This window comes from Carcharodon carcharias, chromosome 8 (assembly GCF_017639515.1).
Source record: "Carcharodon carcharias isolate sCarCar2 chromosome 8, sCarCar2.pri, whole genome shotgun sequence".
Lineage (NCBI taxonomy): Eukaryota > Metazoa > Chordata > Chondrichthyes > Lamniformes > Lamnidae > Carcharodon > Carcharodon carcharias.
In genome coordinates, this window is record NC_054474.1 from 143,580,932 (window position 1) to 143,604,566 (window position 23,635).

The 23,635-nt window shown below is 46.5% G+C and overlaps 1 protein-coding gene across 3 annotated transcripts in view; it reads right to left on the reverse strand.

Moving 5' to 3' along the window:
- The window catches only part of sardh (sarcosine dehydrogenase), a 95,282-nt gene that overhangs the window by 15,707 nt on the left and 55,940 nt on the right, over positions 1-23,635 (reverse strand). For all 3 annotated transcript variants that reach the window (XM_041194553.1, XM_041194552.1, XM_041194551.1), the window contains exons 10-17: positions 22,932-23,022; positions 16,524-16,665; positions 15,085-15,168; positions 8,987-9,100; positions 8,204-8,342; positions 7,361-7,474; positions 5,951-6,098; positions 4,144-4,237 (exon numbers count right to left, since the gene is read on the reverse strand). In XM_041194553.1, coding sequence (XP_041050487.1) covers positions 4,144-4,237; positions 5,951-6,098; positions 7,361-7,474; positions 8,204-8,342; positions 8,987-9,100; positions 15,085-15,168; positions 16,524-16,665; positions 22,932-23,022 — 926 coding nt within the window. The remainder of the gene's footprint in view (positions 1-4,143; positions 4,238-5,950; positions 6,099-7,360; positions 7,475-8,203; positions 8,343-8,986; positions 9,101-15,084; positions 15,169-16,523; positions 16,666-22,931; positions 23,023-23,635) is intronic.

A 23,635-nucleotide genomic window follows, 5' to 3' on the forward strand; every position in this document is an offset into this window, starting at 1 on the left:
GAGTGGAATAGTCAGAGGAAGACTTTTCACATATCAGCGTGATCTTGTTTGACAGGGCCAGAGAAACAGTTGAAGGAAAATATGAAATAAGATTGTGAGAGAATTAAGAGTAATGGAGCTAACTGAGGGTCAGGGGGTTGAGTGGCTTATGACTGCACTGAGTTTCTATAACTCCATCTCCAATGGGTATAACACTAACATTTAATTATTCTGAGTCACAGAGAAGCACTTTTCAAACCAGTTACCAGCTTCGATTGTGTTGGTCATTATCCCTCACAGACAATGGAGCTGGGTCACAGTTCTCTGTATTAATGGACAGCTTCATATCCTTCCCAGTCACTGCATTGACCAGGATTGTTCCTCCCCAACCCAAGGGTAGCCTGAGACATTCCTCCCCATTACAAATATGAGCCATTGTCCACAAGAACCTGTTTGGGCCTGGGGTTCAACTGTGGATTCAGCCCCTGGACATGAACACCCTGAGCAAATGCTGATGTTTCTGATTCAGTTAGTCACATGACTTATGACACATTCCAAAAACTCTGAACATTTCCTGCAACTTTACTGCCAGTTAGTTCCCAAGTTAAACTAATGAACAATCTCACTAAACATCACCTGCTAAACCTTCCACAGTAACTGCCATTCAGTGCTGACATATTGCGACAATTACTGGTATTAAGACTTGTAATAAAATGTGGATCATCCCTCCCGTGCATATACCAATGTCTCAACAAAACATACAATCGGCTCCAAATCAACACATCTGGTAAACACAGGTATTGACACTGTGATCTCCACACTCCCGCTCTGGTGAACACAGGTGCTCAGACACATCCTACCAAAATAGCTGCAGAGATAGTGAGACAGTCAGTGTTGAGGCACAATCTCCTGCGAGGAGTTCAAGTCTCCCGACACAAATGCTGAGCTTGTCAGACTGAATAGAGGGTGGACATGGTGACACTCGTAAACTGACATAATTAATCAGACTGTGGCTGCATTATTCATATAGACACTTCGATGTTCCTGCACTTACTTAACCCAGGGAATTCGATGAGTGAGGGAATTCAGTGCAGAGAGAGAATTCGATGAATGAGGGAATTTGGTGCAGAGATGGAATTTGATGAGTGAGGGAATTTGGTGCAGGGAGGGCAGAGATGCTGTTCTAGTCTTTTACTATGGAACAAGAAGTGGTTCAAGAGATGGAGAAGAAGACCTGAGATCTGAAGTTCAGAGGCTTTAATTAGGTAAGCAGGTAAGTGATTCGTTGGTGAGTTTTAAGGTTTTCTTTCTCTCAACTTGGGAACTAACCAATTTATTAGAAATGCAATAAACTGGCAGATGTAGTCAAGTCACAGAATATGTTCAGAGTTTGTGGAATCTGTTATGAGTCAAGTGTCTCAGTCAGAAATACTAGCATGAAAGCAAAATATTTCAGATTTCCAGTATCTACAGTAAAAACACGAAATGCTGGAAAAGCTCTGGCAGCATCTGTGGGGAGAGAAACTGAGCTAATGTTTCTCTCTCCACAGATCCTGCCAGATCTGCTGAGACTTTCCAGCATTTTCTGTTTTTTTTCCAGAAATATTAGTATCTGTTCAAGGTGTTCATGTCTAGGGCTTGAATCCACAGTTGAACCCTGTACCTGCACAGGTTTAAACTTGGACCAGGCAAGTACAAGTACTGTATCAAATTTGTAACTTAACTAGTTAAACTATTTCATATCACTACACATAATCATTGAAAAAAAGACTTCAATTAATTAAATAAAATAAGGTTAGGTTGAGATATGGCAGAGCAGGTTGTGTGTCTAGACTGGGAGACTGTGGTCGACAAGACTGTGTCAAGCAAGCACATCTGCAGGCGATATCTCCACCTCAAATCTCTCTGGCTCAGAGTCATTGGGCTGGAGTGTGAGTTGCAGAAACTCTTAGACACACAGGGGAGTGGAAGGAATTTCTGGACAGTCTCATCCAGAATATGATCACACCACAAGAGAAAGCAGAGATTCAGGAAAGGGAGGATGTGACTGATAGGGAACCAGGCAGTGTGGGATTAGGAGATCTTATAGACATTGGCCTTGATGGACTCAGCAAAGGATTCAATGCAACAAGCAAACAGGACAGAGGAAAGGGGGCAGCCCTGCCTGACTCCAGATTTGATCAGAAAGCTTTCCGATTCCCACCCATTGATTGAAACTGCGCTACTAATGTTCGTCTAGCAGTTGGATCCAATTGTGGATTCCCTCCCGAAACCTATTCTGGATAGCACATCCACCATGTAGGTGTGCAATACTCTGTGAAAGGCCTTCTCCCGGTCTAGGCTGATTTGGCAGGTACACCCCTGTCCCATACATAAATAATCGATCCCTGAGTAGCACAAAGCTGTCAGAGATCTTCCTGCTGGGTAAAGCACAGGTCTGGTGAGGGTGGATCACCAACTCCAGAGCAGACTTGATCTGACTGAAGAGGACCTTGAACAGAATTTTATTGTCCATATTCAGCAGTAACATGGGTCGCCAGTTCCTAATTTCTTCCCTTTCCTCATGGATTTTGAAATGCTGCCGGTCAGAAGCATACTGTCGTACACTTCTAGCAGGTTTGGGCCAATCCAGTCCCACAGAGCCGAACATAACTCAGCCAGTAAGCCATCGCTTCCTGGAGCTTTACTCTTCTCAAAGGACCACTGCCTGCCCCAGAAGCCTCCTCTCACACTCTCCTCTAGATGCTAACTGCCTGTCCCAGGGCCCTTCTCTTGCTCCTCTGAAGGAGCTGTAGCAGTGGGATGTATTCCATCTGAATCAGGATGGGACCCTTGTCCTAGTGCAAAGGGTAAATAGGAAGGTGGCAAAGGCTTACTCTAGTAAAACAAGGGGGGTGGGGTGTGATTTACAAGCACCTAAGCAGTCTAAATATCAACAAAACAGGACAGGAGAACATACAAACATACGAATTAGGAACAAGAGTAGGCCACAGCCCCTTGAGCCTGCTCCCCCATTCAATAAGATCATAGCTGATCAGATTATAACCTCAACTCCACTTTCTTGCCTACGCCCGATTGCCTTTCACCCCTTGTTAATCAGGAATCTATCTAACTCTGCCTTAAACATATTCAAAGACTCTGCTTCCACTACCTTTTGAGGAAGAGAGTTCCAAAGACTCATGAGCCTTAGAGAAAAAAATTCTCCTCATCTCTGTCTTAAACGAGTGACCCCTTATTTTTAAACAGTGACCCCTAGTTCTAGATTCTCTCACAAGAGGAAACATCCTCTCCACATTCACCCTGTCAAGACCCTTCAGGATCTTATATGTATCAATCAAGTCATCTCTTACTCTTCCAAACTCCAGTGGATATAAGCCTAACCTGTCCAACCTTTCCTCATAAGACAACCTGCCCTAGCAAACCTTCTCAAAACTGCTTCTAATGCATTTACATCCTTCATTAAGTAAGCAGACCAGTACTGTACACAATACTTCAGATGTGGTCTCACCAATGCCCTGTACAACTGACGCATAATCTCCCTACTTTTGTATTCAATTCCTCTCACAATAAGTGATAATATTCTATTAGCTTTCCTAATTACTTGCTGTACCTGCATATTAGCCTTTTGCGATTCATGCATTAGGACACCCAGATCCCTCTGCAATCTCAGAGCTCTGCAATCTCTCACCATTTAGATAACATGCTTCTGTTTTATTTTTCCTGTCAAAATGGACAATTTCAAATTTTCCCAATTTATACTCCATTTGCCAGATCTTTTCCCACTCACTTAACTTTTCCATTTCACTTTGTAGCCTCCTTATGTCCTCTTCACAACTTACTTTCCTACCTCTCTTTGTATCGTCAGCAAATTTAGCCACCATTCCTTTGGTCCCTTTACCCCAGTCATTTACATAAATTGTAAAAAGTTGAGGCCTGAGCCACATGATGCTGCAGGGGACAATTAGCCAATACACACTGCTCATTACCACAGGTAATCAGACCATTTAAATCTTCCCACCACTTCATAAAGGCTTTAGGTTCACCAAATGATCCAGATTTCAACACGAGCTTAGAAACTTATACCAGTGATATGACAAGAGGCCGAGCCAGATTGAACAGATGGGTCCATGCTGAGCAATAGTGGGCAGTAAGAGAGTGACTCACTGTGTGTCCAGCTGCCTTCACAATCTGGTGTGTCGAGAAGGGAAAAGCCTCGTTGCTTAGGTCAGCGTCGAGAACTTCCTGCAGCACTGAGCGACTGTGAAGCAAGAGCGGAATGGTCACAACGTCACATCAACCAGAAATTGAGCAACGCACAAGCCAGGCACAGCCTACCCTAACCCCACCCCATCCCCCTCTTCCAGCAGTCCTTTCCCACAATCCAAGATCACTCTCCTGCCCCAGGTCCCTCCAGAGGGCACACCTCCTACCCCTTCCATCATCCTGACCTATTCAGCTCCTTGAGACTGTTCAGCCACTGAAATTGTGGCTAATCTGTGATCTAATTCCATATATTCCCCCTAATCCTTAATACCTTTAACCAACAAAAATCTATCATTTTTTGTTTTTAAATTACCAATCGATCTATCGAAGGGAGTCCTGAGCTTCTCCCACCCTGTGTGTGTGGTAGCATTTCCTAATTTCACTCCTGAAGGTTCTGGCTCTAATTTTTAGGCTCTGCCCCTTCATTCTAAACTGACCAAGCTAGTGGAAACAGTTTCTTATTATTTACCATTCAATAAACATCACAAAAACAGATTAGCTGGTCGCTATCACCTTGCTGTTTGTGGGAGCTTGCTGTGCACAAATTGCTGCTGCTTTTCCTACATTATAACAGTGACCATATTTTATCAGCTGTAAAAGATTTTGAGATGTCTAGTGGTCGTGAAAGGATCTATATAAATTTTTGCCCTATTTTAATATTTTGAAAACTTTGATTAAATCCCCCTTAGCCTTACAAATTCCAGGGAATACAACCCTAGCTTGTTTAATCTCTCCTTGTTAGTAACCCTTTGAGTCCAGGTCCCCTTCTGGTAAATCTACACTGTACTCCCTCCAAGGCCAATATATCCTTCCTGAGGTGTGGTGCCCAGAATGGCTCCCAGTAACTCCAGCTGTGGTCTAACTGCTTCTAACTTGTCACCATTTAGAAAGTCTCCTGTTTTATCCTTCTGAGGTTCAACATGGACGACCTCACATCTGCCTACATGGAAATCCATTTGCCAGCTTTGCCCATTCACTTAGTCTATTAATAACTCCTTGTAACTTACGCTTCTAGCTATACTGTCCACAATGCCACCTATCTTTGTGCAAAGTGGTGGTGTAGTGGTATTGTTACTGGGCTAGTAATCCAGAGACCCGGGGTAATGCTCTGGGGACCCAGATCCGGTGAAATTTGGATTCAATAAAAATCTGGAATTTAAAAAAAAGTCTGGTGATGACCACAAAACCATAGTCGATTGTTGTAAAAACCCATCTGGTTCACTAACGTCCTTTAGGGAAGGAAATCTGCTGTCATTACCTGGTCTGGCCTACATGTGACTCCAGACCCATAGTGATGTGGTTGACTCTTAACTGCCCTCTGAACGTCAATTAGGGATGGGCAATAAATGCTGGCCTAGCCAGTGACGCCCACATCCACATGCCCATGGACGAATAATAAAAAAAAATTTGGATATGTAGCTTTCTATCCTAAGTCGTTAATAAATATGGTGAATCATTGGGGCTCCAACACAGATCCTTGTGGGTCACACTAGTCACATTCTGCCAATGAGAGTACCTGCCCATTATCCCTACTCTCTTGTCTCTTGTCGCTTGTCCTAATCAGATCAATAATTTACTTCCATTCCATTCCAACCTCAGGACCCTCCCCGGGACCGAGAGGCATATCATCCCACCTGCCCCTCCCCTCCTCCACCAGACCCCCTCCACTTATCCTTCAATGAGTACTACGAGCTGTGCTTTTCCAAACCTCTTGGGTCCCTGCACGCTGATCATTCCAAGTTCTTCTGAACAATCGACAAGTTGGCAGTTCAGCCTCTGGTCCTGAAGAACAGAGCTAATATGGGTCCAGTTGTGCTGGGCCACTCCACCTCCGACTGCCAAATAATAGCCATCACCTGCACCAGAACACAACACAAGTTCAGAGCCCAGCTACAGCTAACAGCTGCAGACAGTCAGAGGGAAGGCTGCCAGGTACACAGACAAGGCCCTTAGCTACACATGCCCTTAATCCAGTTACACAACCGCACAGATTAAACACACTTCCGCTGGATGTCACTACAATCAAATTACTGTTGTTAGTGGTTGCTTAAAAAGATAAAGCTTAAAAACAAAAACAGCAAAAGTCACAGCCCTGAAGGCTGGAGCTGTTCAATCGAGTTACTGCAGCACAAACAGACCGGTCACAGTGAAAGAGAATTTAATTCTATGAAGCCTCAGTGCCAGGAACTAAAAATTACATTTCTTTTTTACAATCATCTGAAGCAGAGTCACATTCTCACCATTTTGACATTATTAATCAGAGAACTATAACCAGGAATTCGTATCAGCCTTTTGAGTAGTGGTCAATACAGAGGGAGCATTAGTGGCACCATGCTGTACCTGTCCTGGGAGTGCTTGATGGGGACAGTGGAGAGGGAGCTTTACTCTGTATCTAACCCCGTGCTGTACCTGCCCTGGGAGTGTTTGATGGGGACAGTGGAGAGGGAGCTTTACTCTGTATCTAACCCTGTGCTGTACCTGTCCTGGGAGTGTTTGATGGGGACAGTGTAGAGGGAGCTTTACTCTGTATCTAACCCTGTGCTGTACCTGTCCTGGGAGTGTTTGATGGGGTCAGTGTAGAGGCATCTTTACTCTGTATCTAACCCTGTGCTGTACCTGTCCTGGGAGTGTTTGATGGGGACAGTGTAGAGGGAGCTTTACTCTGTATCTAACCCCGTGCTGTACCTGTCCTGGGAGTGTTTGATGGGGACAGTGTAGAGGGAGCTTTACTCTGTATCTAACCCCGTGCTGTACCTGTCCTGGGAGTGTTTGATGGGGACAGTGTAGAGGGAGATTTACTCTGTATCTAACCACATGCTGTACCTGTCCTGGGAGTGTTTAATGGGACAGTGTAGAGGGAGCTTTACTCTGTATCTAACACCTCTCTGCACCTCCAAACAAACTTTCATCTTTTGATGGTGTTCTGTTTTGTACAGCATTCTTAGGATAGTTAATTTTAAAGCAAGAAAATATGCAGCCATTTTCAAGTCCGAAGGTCTCTGGAAGAAGGAGCCAGGTTGTTACAAAGGCTGAAGGGACTGGTAGCCACTAACGCACACTCCTCCGAGCTCAGAACATCCACACACAGTTTAGTACAACACTGGGATGCAGCAATTACCTTCAAAGGCAGGCGTGAGTGCTGTTCCTTGTGGAGCGGTTTCGATACGGCTAACTGTGAGGTCACTCTCAGTCCCACCTCGACTATTCAGCATACAAGTGTAAACAGTTTTACCTGCACATAAATGGATTCTCAGTCAAGCTGCTTTTAAAGCAGGGGCCGAGCTCTGAGCATCAAAACAGAACAGAAAACTAGAACCAGGAAAGGTCAGGACTCAGTTATGACTGAGAGCCTCATAGTGAGGCTAAGTAGAAGTCAAAAAGGGATAGGGTGACCAGAGGGGGGAGCAGCGGGGCAGAGTGGGCCAGAGCACACGACGGGGTGCAGGAGAGAGACAGGGAGGGAGGGGAGGCCATGGGGTGGGGGCAAGTGGGGGGGAGAGAGAGAGAGAGAGAGAGAGAGGTGAAGGGGGAGTGATCTGTTGGGGACCACAGGGCAGGGAGAGAGAGACAGAGAGAGAGAGGGGGAGGGACGGAGGAAGGGAGGGAGGGAGTGTGACAGCAGGGTTGGGGCAGAGCATGCAACGGGTCGTGGGAGAGGGAGCCGATGAGGTGGGAGGGAGAGAGAGAGAGGTGGAGAGAAAAGGAGAGGCGGGGTGAGAGAAAGAGTGTGAGAGAGAGAGAGAGGGAGAGGGAGGAAGGGTGATGGTGGAGTGGCGGGAAAGGGTAGACGGAGCAGGGCACTAGGTGACAGAAGGATAGGGCAGGGGAGGGGGAGGGGAAGGGGGAGATGGGGAGAGATGGGGGGAAGGGGGAGATGGGGCACATCCAGGGAGATGAGGGCAGGGGAGGAAGATGGAAGATGCTGCAACAATAAGTGAAGGGTATCGAGATTTGTCATTACCTACTGACGTGCTGACTTCAGCAGAAAATAGCCAATCTGCTGCCTTTTTAGCATCTGGGCCCAGAAGATAAAATTTCCCAAAATAGGACATGTCAAAGATGGCAGCTGCGTTCCTGCACCTTTCACACTCGAACTTAATCTGCACCAAGATACGATAACATGAGGCAAATCCTGACAGCTGGACCCAGGGGAAAGCCCAGATCCCACCGTGTATCTGATACAGTCTGAACGTGCCCCACAACAATAGTGTCAGGGTGGGTCTGGTTAGCCCACAGACGCGCACACACACACACACAGGCACACGCACGCACACACAGACACACACACACGCAGACACAGACACACGCACACATACACAGGCAGATACAGCCACACCCAGGCAGACAGACATACACAGGCAAATGCAGACACAGACACACACACGTGCACACGCACGCACACACACACACACACACACGCAGGCACAGTCAGACACAGACACACACCCAGGCAGACACACACACCCATACCCAGGCAGACACACACACACAGGCAGACACACACACACACACACACACACACAGAGGCAGGCACAGGAGCAAACAGGCAGCCACACACACACACACAGGCAGCCACAAACATTGCGTAATTTTCTATCTGGCATGGGAAGTGTTACATGAGGATCTGATTTATTCTGCAGACTCCACTCGTTCAGCTGGTTGCTGTGGATGCACTTCACACATGTGAGTAAACTTTAAAAATAGCAAATTTATCTGAACTGATGAAACAGGAGTTTATTCCTACCTGTTTATGGTGCGGGGGGAAGTCAAAGGTGTAATCTTCCCATAATAACTGTTTATACCTGTAATCTTCATGCTGCTTGTTGCCATAGGCTCCGTAATAATCATAATCCAGAATCTAATTCAGAGAAAGTTACAAGAGAACAGAAAGATCAATAATGAACCAAAGAAAGAGATAATGAGAGAGAGTGTGTGTGTATGGGGAAATATGAGTATGACAAGGTATAAGTGTTATCTTGGAAATTTGGGAATCTTTGGTAGTTTTCCTCAAGCTACAGCTTAGGTTAGCATTCAGACTCTGACTTAGAACTTTAAAACTGGAAGCTAGTTAAGGATCCTGGTTAATAGAACTGCCCAGCAGTGGCAGTTATCTCTCAGTCATCTCATAGTGAATAGTTGTTAACAACTGTAGCAATTGCAACTTGGATGTGCTTTATCATCTCTCGAGAAAAAGAGACAGATTTTGCTCTGGCACAAGTGTCGGAAAACACAGTGTGATGAGGCCCAAGTGTGATCAGGTACAATTGCTAACTTGTGAATTTGGTGCAGATGGGAATTCTTTGCCGAGACAGAAGGAGATGTTGCTTTTTATATTTTTTTCAACCTCCAGAAACTGATGAGTGTTCAAGGCTTTAATTAGGTAGACAGGTAGGTGACTGGTGAGTTTGTAAGATTTTATCCCTCTAAACAGATATCAAACATGTGATATCAAGAACAGGCTGAAGTCACTGTTTGGTGCAAAGGCTATGGGCCCCAACAATGTTCCGGCAATAGTACTGAAGACTTGTGCTCCAGAATTTGCCGTGCCCCTAGCCAAGCTATTCCTGTACAATACAACACTGACATCTACGCGGCTATGTGGACAATTGCCCAAGAATATCCTGTACGCAAAAAGCAGGAGAAATCCAACCCAGCCAATTACTGCCCCAGCAGCCCAGACTCCATCATCAGTAAAGTAATGGAAGGGTCATCAACAGTGCTATCAAGCAGCACTTGCTTAGCAATGACCTGCTCACTGATGCCCAGTTTGGGTTCCACGAGGATCACTCAGCTCCTGACCTCATTACAGCCTTGGTTCAAACATGGACAAAAGAACTGAACTCCTGAGGTGAGGTGAGAGTCACTGCCCTTGACATCAAGGCAGCATTTGACCAAGTGTGGCAATCAAAGAGCCTTAGCAAAACTGGAGTCAATGGGAATCAGGGGGAAAACTCTCTACTGGTTGGAGTCATACTTAACACAAAGGATGATGGTTGTGGTTGTTGGAGATCAATCACCTCAGCTCCAGGACATCACGGCAGGGGTTCCTCAGGGTAGTATCTGCAGCCCAATCATCTTCAGCTGCTTCATCAATGGCCTTCCTTCCATTATAAGGTCACAAGTGGGGATATGCGCTGATGATTGCACAATGTTCACTACCATTCGCAACTCCTAGGATACTGAAGCAGTCCATGTCCAAATGCAGCAAGACCTGGACAATATCCAGGCTTGGGCTGACAAGTGGCAAGTAACATTCACACCACACAGGTGCTAGGCAATGACCATCTCCAACAAGAGAGAATTTAACCATCGCCCCTTGATGTTCAATGGCATTCCCATCACTGAATCCCGCACTATCAACATCCTGTGGGTTACCACTGACCAGAAACTGAACTGAACTAGCTGTATAAATATTGTGGCTACAAGAGCAAGTCAGAGGCTAGGATTCCTGCAGCAAGTAACTCACTCCTGACTCCCCAAAGCTTGTCCACCATCTACAATGCACAAGTCAGGAGTGTGATGGAATACGCTCCACTTGCCTGGATGAGTACAGCTCCCACAACACTCAAGAAGCTGGACACCGTCCAAGACAAAGCAGCCCGCTTGATTGGCACTCCAGTCACAAACATTCACTCCCTCCACACCGACACACAGTAGCAGCAGTGTGTACCATCTACAAGATGCACTGCAGGAATTCACCCAGTCTCCTTAGGCAGCCCCTTCCAAACCCACGATCACTACAATCTAGAAGGTAAAGGGCAGCAGATAGATGGGAACACCACCACCTGGAAGTTCCCCTCCAAGCCACTCACCATCCTGACTTGGAAATATATCGCTTTTCCTTCACTGTCACTGGGTCAAAATCCTGGAACTCCCTCCCTAACAACACTGTGGGTATACCTACATCACATGGACTGCAGCGGTTCAAGAAGGCAGCTCACCACCACCATTCTCAAGGGCAATTAGGGATGGGCAATAAATGCTGGCCCAGCCAGCGAAGCCCACATCCCGTGAATGAATAAAAAAACACAAACTTGAGCAATAGTTTAAACCAGTAATGGGGAGATCCAAACATAGATTTAAACTTACAGCTTAACAAGTTAAACTACTTGATATAACTACAGGCAATAGTTGAGTAATATTTCTAAACTTGAAACCTAACTAGCTAAATAAAACACAATAAAGATGGCAGGGTAGGTGATGTACAGCAGCTGTAGCATGTAGCGTAGGGTGGACAGCAGTGTAATCCACAGAAGCCATATCCACAATAAGTGTCACAGATCAAGAAACTTTGGCTCGGAGTTGGATTCTGAGCTTCAGAAATGGGCTTCAATTCATGGGGCACTGGCACCAGCATTTGGCAAAGAGGGAGCTGTACCATGAGGAAAATGTGCACATAAACTGCATGCTGGGGCCAGTATCCTGGTGAATCTTATAAACAGGACTGTAGAGAGGGCTAAATGGTTGGGGGTTGTGGGGGAAGAAGTGGTTCAGGAGGGGAGATTTGGAAAGTTAATGAGAAAAAGACAAGTCAATAGTGCAGGGTAGTGATGTGGGTAATGATAACCAGGGTATGATAGGAAGGACCGGGGGTACACGCAACAGTGCACCAGCAAATTAGGTCAGAGAAGGGAAAAATAGTAAAAAGACAAAATTACAGAATTTCACAGGAGGCGGCCATTCAGCCCATCGTGTCTGCACCAGCTCTCCAAATGAGCATTATGACCTAGTGCCATTGCCCTGCCTTTTCCCCATTCCCCTGCACCTTGTTTCTGTTTAAATAATCATCTGATGTCCTCTTGAATGCTTCGATTGAACCTGCCTCCACCACACTTCCAGACAGGACATTCCAGACCCGAACCACTTGTGTGAAAAAGTTTTTTCTCACGTCACATTTGCTTCTTTTGTAAATCACTTTAGATCTGTGTCCTCTCGTTCTTGATCCTTTTACGAGTGGGAACAGCTTCTCCCTATCTACTCTGTCCAGCCCTCTCATGATTTTGAACATTCTATCAAATCTCCTCTTGGCCTTCTTCTCTCCAAGGAGAACAGTCCCAACCTCTCCATATCTTCGTAACTGAAGTTTCTCATCCCTGGAACCAATCTTGTAAATCTCTTCTGCACTCTCTCCAATGTGTTCACATCCTTCCTATAAGGTGGTGCCCAGAACTGTACACAATACTCCAGCTGAGGTCTAACAAGTGTCTTATATAAATTCAGCATAACCTCCCTGCTCTGGTACTCTATGCTCCTATTAATAAAGCCCAGGATACTATATGCTTTATCAACTGCTCTCTCCACCTGTCCTGCCACCTTCAATAATCGATGCACATACACATCCAGGTCTTTCTGCTCCTGCACCCCCTTCAAAATTTCACCCCTTATTTTATATTGTCTGTCCACGTTCTTCCTACCAAAATACATTACCTCACACTTCTCCGCATTGAACTTCATCTGCCAGCTATCTACCCACTCCACCAACTTGTCCCATTGAAGTTCCACACCATCCTCCTCACAGTTCACAACACTCCCAAGCTTTGTATCATCCACAAACTTTGAAATTGTCCTCTGCACACCAAGATCTAGATCAATAATATATATCAGGAACAGCAAGGGTCCCAATACCGACCCCTGGGAAACTCCACTACAAACCTTCCTCCAGCCTGAAAAATATCCATTGACCATTACTCTCTGTTTCCTACTTTTCAGGCAATTTTGTATCCACATTACCACTGTCCCCTTCATTCCATGAGCAATAACTTTTCTCACTAGCCTGTTGTGTGGCACTGTGTCAAATGCCTTTTGAAAGTCCATGTACACCACATCAACAGCATTACCCTCACTGACCTTTTCTAATACCACTTCAGTGCTGTACTGGAGCAGCTTGGCTAGGGCGCGTGGCAAGTTCTGGAGCACAAGTATTCAGTATTATTGCTGGAATATTGTCAGGGCCCATAGCCTTTGCAGTATCCAGTGCCTTCAGCCATTTCTTGATATGACATGGAGTGAATCAAATTGGCTGAAGACTGACATCTGTGATGGATCATCCATGTGGTACTTCTGGCTGAAGATTGTTGTGAATGCTTCAGCCTTATCTTTCTCACCGCCATGCTGGGTTCCTCCATCATTGAGGACGGGGATAGTTGTGGAGCCTCCTCCTCCTCTAGCGAGTTGTTTAATTGTCCACCACCATTCACGACTGGATGTGGCAGGACTACAGAGCTTAGATCTGATACGTTGGTTGTGGGATCGCTTAGTTCTGTTTATCACTTGCTGCTTATACTGTTTGACACGCAAGTAGTCCAGTGTTGTAGCTTCACCAGGTTGACACCTCATTTTTAGGTGTGCCTGGTGCTGCTCCTGTCATGCCCTCCTGCACTCTTCATTGAACCAGGGTTGATCCCCTGGCTTGATGGTAATGGTAGAGTGGGGGATATGTCGGGCTATGAGGTTTGTGTTTGAGTACCATTCTGCTGCTGCTGATGTTCCACAGTGCCTCATGGATGCCCAGCCTTGAGTTGCTGGATCTGTTTGAAATCTACCCCATTTAGCATGGTGGTAGTGCCACACAGCACGATGGAGGATATCCTCAATGTGAAGATGGGCCTTCATCGCCACAATGTGCAGTGGTCACTCCCACCAATACTGTCATGGGCAGATGCATCACCAGCAGGCAGGTTGGTGAGGATGAGGTCAAGTATATTTTTCCCTCTTGTTGGTTCCCTCAACACCTGCTGCAGACCCAGTCTAGCAGCTATGTCATTTAGGACTTGGCCAGCTCAGTCAGTGGTGGTGCTACTGAGCCACTCTTGGTGATGGACATTGAAGTTCCCCACCCAGAGTACATTCTGTGCACTTGCCACCCTCAGCGTTTCCTCCAAGCGATGTTCAACATGGAGGAGCACTGATTCATCAGCTGAGGGAGGGTGGTACGTGGTAATCAGCAGGAGGCTTCCTTGGCCCATGTTTGACCTGATGCCATGAGATTTCATGCCAGTGGGATAGGACATACCCAGCGATGGTGATGGTGGTGTTTGGTACATTACCTGTAAAGTATGATTCTGTGAGGATGACTCTGTCAGGCTGTTGCTTGACTAGTCTGTGAGAAAGCTCTCCCAATTTTGGCACTAGCCCTCAGATGTTAGTAAGGGGGACTTTGTCGGGTCGACAGGGCTGAATTTGCTGTTGTCGTTTCCAGTGCCTAGGTCGATGTGGGTGATCTGTCCGGTTTCATTTCTTTTTTTGGCTTTCTAGCAGTTTGACACAACTGAGTGTCTTGCTCAGTCATTTCAGAGGGCATTTAAGAGTCAACCACATTGCTGAAGGTTTGAAGTCACATGTAGGCCAGACCAGATAAAGACGACAGACTTCCTTCCCTAAAGGACATTAGTGAGTCAGATGGGTTTTTATAACAATCGACAATGGCCTATTTAAGGGATTTTAATACCAGATTTTTATTGAATTCAAATTCCACCACCTACCATGGTGGGATTTGAACCTGGGTCTGGGTTACTAGTGGTTACTAGTTAAATTGTGCAATACCACTATGCCACAGCCTCCCATAGCCGGGTAGATGCCAGCGTTGTGGCTGTACTGGAATGACTAGGCTTCAGTACAACATTCCCACCGCTCCTCCTCCCACCATCCCTCAGGGAACAATTTCCTTGCATCAGATTTTCATTTCCCTGAGGGATTTCAAAACTTTATTTGAATCAACTCAGCATCTCTGCAAACCAACCCAACCTTTCCACAGAAACATAAAATCCTGATCGCAACACCTTCGCTGATTCTGCTGTCTTGTTGAGGGCAGTGATTTTATTTTTACAGTGAGAAACCACTCACCGGAGCAGGTCCCTTAAGATTGAACCAGCCAGGACGCTCCCATCCATGTCTCTCTTGGAATATACAACCCTGTTGAACGAGCTCCTGGGAAAAGAGGAATGTTAAATCTCAATCACCATTGGGAAACCAAGAACTGGGATTCCCTCTCGTTGTGGATGCAGTGAAGACACAGGTTCACCGAACCCACCCTCTCCCCGAACACCTACATCCCCTTCCCCATACCCCCGCACCCCTATTCCATTCCTGCCCCTGTGGATTCGGAGACGGGGAAGGGGTTGGGGAATAGAGTGGGGTTGCGGCTGAGGCTGGGCTTTATTGTTGAGCTGCAACCTGAATGAACTGCCACCCCCTACCCACATACAAACCAAGTCCCGATGTACAGCGAGCTTCCAATCTGATTTTATTTAAATATTTAGCTAATCAGAAGAGAACTGTGTTTAATTAAACCTTTTAAAGCCTTCCTGCAGAAAACAGGTTCCTGAACCTCTCCTCATAATTTGATCAGTGGCCCTCAGGCTCCTCCCGATGAGCCTCTCACACATGAACAGTACGGTTTAGAAAAGTGTTTCAATCCATCAAATCACAGGATGCTGGGAGCATCCTGTTCAGCCTTCTATTTACTGCTAATATTTCACAGCTTTTATTTTGGGATTTTAACACTGCACATCTCTGCACAATATACAACACAGGAGGAAGTCCCTCATTTCAACACACACACCATTCTATGACGCACATTTTTTCACACAGAATGAGGCAGCATTTAATGTGGGTGGTCACAGGATTGGGAACGTGGAACCTGCTTGTAGAGCACTTCTCGATTTGTGTGTGGACACTGGGGGATCAACCTGCTTACAGTTCTGTTACAGTTACGCTTGGAGAAATATCACGTGAAGCAGACATTAAGAGTGGATGACAGTATGAGGATTTAAACACAGCCTTATTGCTGCCATTAAACAGAAGATGAAACATGTTACAGTCACAGATTAATTTTCCCTTATTCCTAAAGGCCTGAGGTTTCCACCATGATGAGGACATAAATCACTTGTTATACAACTTGGCACATTTATATCTAGTGCTGTTCAGTGAGTGGCCACAGCGAGTCTCTCTGGAGATAGTGGGGAGTCTGATTCGCTGCAGAGACATGAAGAAGAGTTGGTGAGAGAGAGGGCACAGCTTGCAAAAGGTGCCATGAGATGGACATAGTGACAGGAAGTGGATTTGTCCTGTTCTTTGGCTATTTTTAGCGAGTATCATGGCAGAATTTATCGAAAAATATTGATGATCAGAGCACAGTTCATTGCATCATCCAACCTTTCAGCAGCTCATCATAAGAATGGACTCCACCCACAACTGGGAGCTCCCCACTCCGCTCATATCCAGGGAATGCCCCCTCGGCCCTGTCGATAAACATAACCCTCCCACCAATGGTCAGCACTGACCTCATGCAGGGGATCGAGCCTCATGTTTCTTCCAGCGAGGGGCTCATCGTGAGGGAAAACCACTGAATAATTCTTGGCGTAGGACTCGTGGCTTCGCTCTCGGATCCAGCGATTGTTGTTGGTCAGTGAGTGATGAAAACGGCTGCAGCAGAAAATACAGGAAAGTACATCAGCACACACCCAGACTGTCCTGCCAGACATCACCCTGTGAAAAACAGCTGTGGGTAGAGAGAGAGAGAGAGAGAGAGAGAGAAAGAGACAGTAAGAGAGGGGCGAGCAGAGGAATAGAGAGAGTGGGAGAGAGACAGAGAGAGAGAGAGAAGTGAGCAGGGGAATAGAGAGAGAGGTGAGTGGGGGAAAAGAGAGAGAGAGAAGAGAGCAGGGGAAAAGAGAGAGAGAAGCAAGCAGGGGCAGAGAGAGAGAGAGGTGTGTAGGGGAAAAGAGACAGAGAGAGAGAGAAGTGAGCGGGGCAATAGAGAGAGAGGGGTGAGCAGGGCAATAGAGAGAGGGAGAGAGAGAAGCAAGCAGGGGAATAGAGAGAGAGAGAGAGAGAGCAGTGTGCAGGGGAAAAGAGACAGAGAGAGACAGGCGAGTGGTGGAAAAGAGACAGGGAGAGGGAGGTGAGCGGGGGCAAAGAGATAGGAGAGAAGGGTGAGTGGGGAGAAAAGAGAGAGAGAAGGAATTAAAGGCTCTCTATCCGAATACATCTAGCATTCACAAAAAGGTTGATGATTTGAATGCACAAATTGAGGTAAATGGGTACGATTTAATCACCATTATGGAGACGTGGCTACAAGGTGACCAAGGATATTCGGTATTCAGGAGGGATAGGCAAGAAGGAAAAGGAGGTGGGGTAGCGCTGGTAATAAGGGACGAGGTCATTACATTGGTGAAAGATGATCTTAGATTGAAGGATCAAGATGTAGAATCAATTTGGGTGGAGCTAAGAAACAGCAAGTGGCAGCAAACATTTGTGGGAGTTGTTTATAGGCCACAAAACTGTAGTGGTAATGTTGGACACAGTATAAATCAGGAAATTAGGATGTATTTAACATGGGTAATACAGTAATAATGAGCAGCTTCAATTTACACACAGATTGGGTTAACCAAATCAGCACCAATGCTCTGGTGGAGGAACTCCTGAAGTGTGTACAAGATGGATTTCTGGAGAAGTACATTGAGGGGCATATGTAACCTCACTATTTAAGAAGGGAGGAAGCGGGAGAATGGAGAACTACAGACCTGTTGGTTTAACGTCAGCGGTGGGAGAAATGTTAGAATCTATTATAAAGGATATGAAAACTGGACATATATAAAGGAATGGTAAAACTGAGCAGAGTCAACATGGATTTATGAAAGGCAAATCATGTTTGACAAACTTGTTGGAATTTTTGAGGATGTTACTTGTATTATTGATAAAGGAGAACCAGTGGATGTGGTGTATTTAGATCCTCAGAAGGCTTTGATAAGGTCTCACACAGGAGGTTAGTAAATAAAATTAGAGCGCATGGGATATGGGTAATATTGGTTAACAGGCAGAAAGCAGAGAGTAGGAATAAACAGATCATTTTCAGGATGGCAGGCTGTTACTAGTGGGGTACAGCAAGGATCAGTGCTAGATACACAGCTGTTCACAATCTATATAAATGATTTGGATGTGGGGACCAAATGCAATATTTCCAGATTTGCAGATGACACCAAACTGGGTGGAAATGTAAGTTGTGAGAAGGATGAAAGGAGGCTTCAAGAGGAGGGGTAGACGGTGGTGTAGTGGTGTTGTCACTGGACAAGTAATCCAGAGACCCTGGGTAATGCTCTGGGGACCCAGGTTTGAATCCCATTGTGGCAGATGGTGCAATTTGAATTCAATCAATAAAAATCTGGAACTAAAGGTTGGACAGTAACCATGAAGGCATATTCAATTGTCGTGAAAATCCATCTGGCACATAAATGTCCTTTAGGGAAAGAAATCTGCCATTCTTACCTAGTGTGGCCTACATGTGACTTTCAAATGGCCCAGCAAGCTACTCAGTTGTATCAAACCACTTGAAACTCATTAAGAACGAAACCGGATAGACCACCCAGCATTGACCAAGGCACCGGAAACGACAACGGCAATCTCAGCCCTGTTGACTATGCAAAGTCCTCCTTACTAACATCTGGGGGCTAGTGCCAAAATTTGGAGAGCTGTCTCACAGACTAGTCAAGCAAAAGCCTGACATAGTGATCGTTATGGAATCAAACTTTACAGATAATGTCCCAGACTCTATCATCACCATCCCTGGGTATGTTCTGTCCCACTGGCAGGACAGGCACAGCAGAGGTGGTGTCACAGTGGTATACAGTCAGGAGGGAGTTGCCCTGGGAGTCCTCAACATCAACTCCAGACCGCATGTAGTCCCATGGCATCAGATCAAATACAGGCAAGGAAACCTCCTGCTGATTAACGTGTACTGCCCTCCCTCAGTGATGAATCAGTGCTCCTCCATGTTGAACATTACTCGGAGGAAGCACTGAGGGTGGCAAGGGCACAGAATGTACTCTGGGTGGGGGAATTCAATGTCCATCACCAAGAGTAGCTCGGTAGCACCACTACTGACCGAGCTGGCTGAGTCCTAAAGGACATAGCTGCTAGACTGGGTCTGTGGCAGGTGGGAACCAAAAAGAGGGAAAAACCTACCATACCTCATCCTCAATAACCTGCCTGCTGCAGATGCATCTGTCCATAAAAGTATCGGTAGGAGTGGCCACCTCACAGTCATTGTGGAGATGAAATCTCGCCTTCACATAGAAGATACCTTCCATCGTGTTGTGTGGCACCACCACCGTGATAAATGGGATAGATTTTGGACAGATCTACCAACTCAAGACTGGGCATCCAAGGGGCGCTGTGGGCCATCAGCAGCAACAGAATTATTCTCGGCCTCAATCTGTAACCTCATGGCCCAGCACATCCCCACTCTACCATTACCATCAAGCCAGGGGATCAACCCTGGTTCAATGAAGACTGCAGGAGGGCATGCCAGGAGCAGCACCAGGCATACCTAAAAATGAGGTGTCAATCTGGTGAAGCTAAAACATAGGACTACTTGTGTTCCAAACAGCATAAGCAGCAAGTGATAGAGCTAAGCAATTCCACAACCAATGGGTCAGATTTAAGCTCTGCAGTCCTGCCACATCCAGTTGTGAATGGTGGTGGACAATTAAACAACTCATTGGAGGAAGAGGCTCCACAAATATCGCCATCCTCAGTGATGGGGGTGCCCAGCACAGCAGTGCAAAAGATAAGGCTGAAGCATTTGCAACAATTTTCCATTGGATGATCCATCTTGGCCTCCTCTGGAGGTCCCCAGCACCACAGATGCCAGTCTTCAGCAAATTTGATTCACTCGACATGATATCAAGAAACGGCTGAAGGCACTGTATACTGCAAAGGCTATGGGACCTAGCAATATTCCGGCAATAGAACTGAAGACCTGTGCTCCGGAACTTGCCATGCCCCCTAGCCAAGCTGTTCCAGTACAGCTACAACATTGGCATCTGCCTGGCTATGTGGAAAATTGCCCAGGTATGTCCTGTACACAAAAAGCAGGACAAACCCAACCCGGCCAATTACCGCCCCATCAGTCTATTCTCCATCGTCAGTAAAGTAATGGAAGGGGCCATCAACAGTGCTATCAAGTGGCACTTGCTTAGCAATAACCTGCTCATTGACGCTCAGTTTGGGTTCCGCCAGGGCCACTCAGCTCCTGACCTCATTACAGCCTTGGTTCAAACATCGACAAAAGAGCTGAACTCCGGAGATGAGGTGAGAGTGACTGCCCTTGACATCAAGGCAGCATTTGACCGAGTGTGGCATTAAGGAGCCCTAGCAAAACTGGAGTCACTGGGAATCAGGGGGAAGACTCTCCACTGGTTGGAGTTATACCTAGCACAAAGGAAGATGGTTCTGGTTGTTGGAGGTCAGTCACCTCAGCTCCAGGACATCACTGCAGGAGTTCCTCAGGGTAGTGTCCTGGGCCCAACCATCTTCAGCTGCTTTATCAACGACATTCCTTCCATCATAAGGTCAGAAGTGGGGATGTTCGCTGATGATTGCACAATGTTCAGCACCATTCATGACTCCTCAGATAATGAAGCAGTCCAGGTCCAAATGCAGCAAGGCCTGGACAATATCCAGGTTTGGGTTGACAAGTGGCAAGTAACATTTGCAGCACACAAGTGTCAGGCAATGACCATCTCCAACAAGAGAGAATCCAACCATCACCCCTTGATGTTCAATGGCATTGCCATCACTGAATTCCCCACTATCAACATCCTGGGAATTACCATTGACCAGAACCTGAACTGGACTAGCCATATAAATACTGTGGCTACAAGAGCAGGTCAGAAGCTGGGAATCCTGTGGTGAGTATCCCAGCTCCTGCCTCCTCAAAGACTGTCCACCATCTGCAAGACACAAGTCAGGAGTGCGATAGAATACTCTCCGCTTGCCTGGATGAGTGCAGCTCCCACAACACTCAAGAAGCTCGACACCATCCAGGACAAAGCAGCCTGCTGATTGGCACCCCATCCATAAATATTTTCTCCCTCCACCACTGACGCACAGTAGCAGCAGTGTGTACCATCTACAACAACAGTGCAGGAGCTCTCCAAGGCTCCTTGGACAGCACCTTCCAAACCCACAATTGCAATGATGTATAAAGACAAGGGCACCAGATAGATGGGAACACCACCACCTGGAAGTTCCCCTCCTAGTCACTTATCATCCTGACTTGGAAATATATCGCCGTTCCTTCACTGTCACTGGGTCAAAATCCTGGAACTCTCTCCCTAACAGCACTGTGGGTGTACCTACACCACATGGACTGCAGCAGTTCAAGAAGCTCACCACCACCTTCTCAAGGGCAATTAGGGATGGGCAATAAATGCTGGCCCAGCCAGCGAAGCCCACATCCCGTGAATGAATAAAAAAAAACCTGTACAGGCTGAGTGAATGGGTTAGAACATGGCAGATGGAATATAATATGAATAAGTGTGAAGTTATCCACTCTGGTAAAGAAAAAACAAAGGCAGAGTATTTCTTTAATGGTGAGAGATTGGCACGTGTTGATGTCCAAAGGGATCTGGGTGTCCTTGTTCATAAGTCACTAAAAAGCTAGCATATAGGTGCAGCAAACAATTAGGAAGGTAAATGGTGTGTTGGCCTTCATCACAAGGGGATTTGAGTACAGGAGTAAAGATGTCTTGCTGCAATTGTAGAGGGCCTTGGTGAGACCACACCTGGAGTATTATGTACAGTTTTGGTCTCCTTATCTAAGGAAGGATATACTTGCCATTGAGGGAGGACAACAGACGTTTACCAGATTAATCCCTGGGATGGTGGGATTGTTCTATGAGGAGAGATTGGGGAGACTGGGTCTGTATTCTCTAGAATTTAGAAGAATAAAGTGTGGCCTCATTGAAACTTACAAAATTCTTACAGGGTGTGACAGGGTAGATGTGGATAAGATGTTTCCCCTGGCTGTTGAGTCTAGAACCAGGGGACACAGTCTCAGAATAAGGGGCAGGCCATTTAGGACAGAGATGAGGAGGAATTTCTTCACTCAGAGGGTGGTGAATCTTTGGAATTCTCTTTCCCAGAGGGTTGTGGAGGCGCAGTCATTGAGCATGTTCAAGATGGAGATTGATAGATTTCTGGAGACTAATGACATTGGGGGATATGGAGATCGCGTGGGAAAGTGGGGTTGAGATAGATGAACAGCCATGATCTAACTGAATGGTGGAGCAGTCTCGATGAGTCGAATGGCCTGCCCCTGCTCAGATGCACCTATGCTGCTAAGGAAGAGGGGCAAGCAGAGGGAGGGAGAGTCGAGCTGGGGGGGGAGCAGAGAGAGACAGTGTCGAGCAGGCGGGGAGAGAGAGAGAGAGAGAGAGCTGGGGGGTGGGTACAGAGAAAGTCAAGCGGGGGAGAAAGAGACAGTCGGGCCAGGGAGAGAGAGAGAGTGAAGTGCGGGGGGTGGGGGGGTTGGAGGAAGGAGAGGGACAGAGAGAGAGAGAGAGAGGATTGGCACAGCTCTAAGGCTCTAATAAGATGGCTTTGAGATTTTCAAACAGGGTGTACCAGGCACAGAGAATTTATTACAGTGCATCGTAGCTCCAACTGAACAGAGCAGATAGGGGACGGGCACATGGCCCTAGTATTGGTAAATATTCCATTACTCACACTCCACTTAGTCACGGGGTCTGGAGATGATTAGTTACAAATTTCCCCTTAGAATGAATCCTGTTCCACACACGCTGACTCTCACTGGGCTACGGGTCCGACACACACTCACTCTCACTGGGATACAGATTGGCAAAATATTGTTGGTTGAAGGGGCTCATCATTTTTCATGCATCACTTACCAAATGTCGTAACCATACATGTCCTTCTCTGGTCGTCCATGGATGACCCAATGAGCGAGCTCCTTTCCACAGCCACCCCCCAACATCATTCCTGAGAAGCAAAAATCCACAGGTTCAATTTACTGTTCCTCACTGCCTTTCAAACATACTGCTAAACCCAGGAGCGCTCCCACTATCACTGCACCTTCTCATCAATGTACATCCCAGAGAAGTGTCACTGGGACTGAAGGCGATCTCCGGACAACAATCTTCGGTGTCAGCCATGACTCAAGTGTGGAACACTCTTGTCTCTGACTTAAAAGGTGGTGGGTTAAGAGGGTCAGTACCGGGGAAGTGCTACAGTGTCGGAGGGTCAGTGCTAAGGGAATGCCGCACTGTCGGAGGGTCAGTGCTGAGAGAGCGCCACACTGTCGGAGGGTCAGTACTGAGGGAACGCTGCACTGTCGGAGGGTCACTGCTGAGAGAGCGCCACACTGTCGGAGGGTCAGTACTGAGGGAATGCTGCACTGTCAGAGGGTGTGCGGCAGTGTTGTTAGTCCTGCAAAACTGCTCTTTTTACCTTCCTCTCCTTGGTGCTCTCATCTATCCATGGAGGAATACAAGTTCCTCATAAAATTGTTGAAAAAAATCACCCTTAACCTGGTCGATCAGCATTCATTGAGACCGAGGCAGGAAATACCAGCACTGATCAGAATCCCAATACA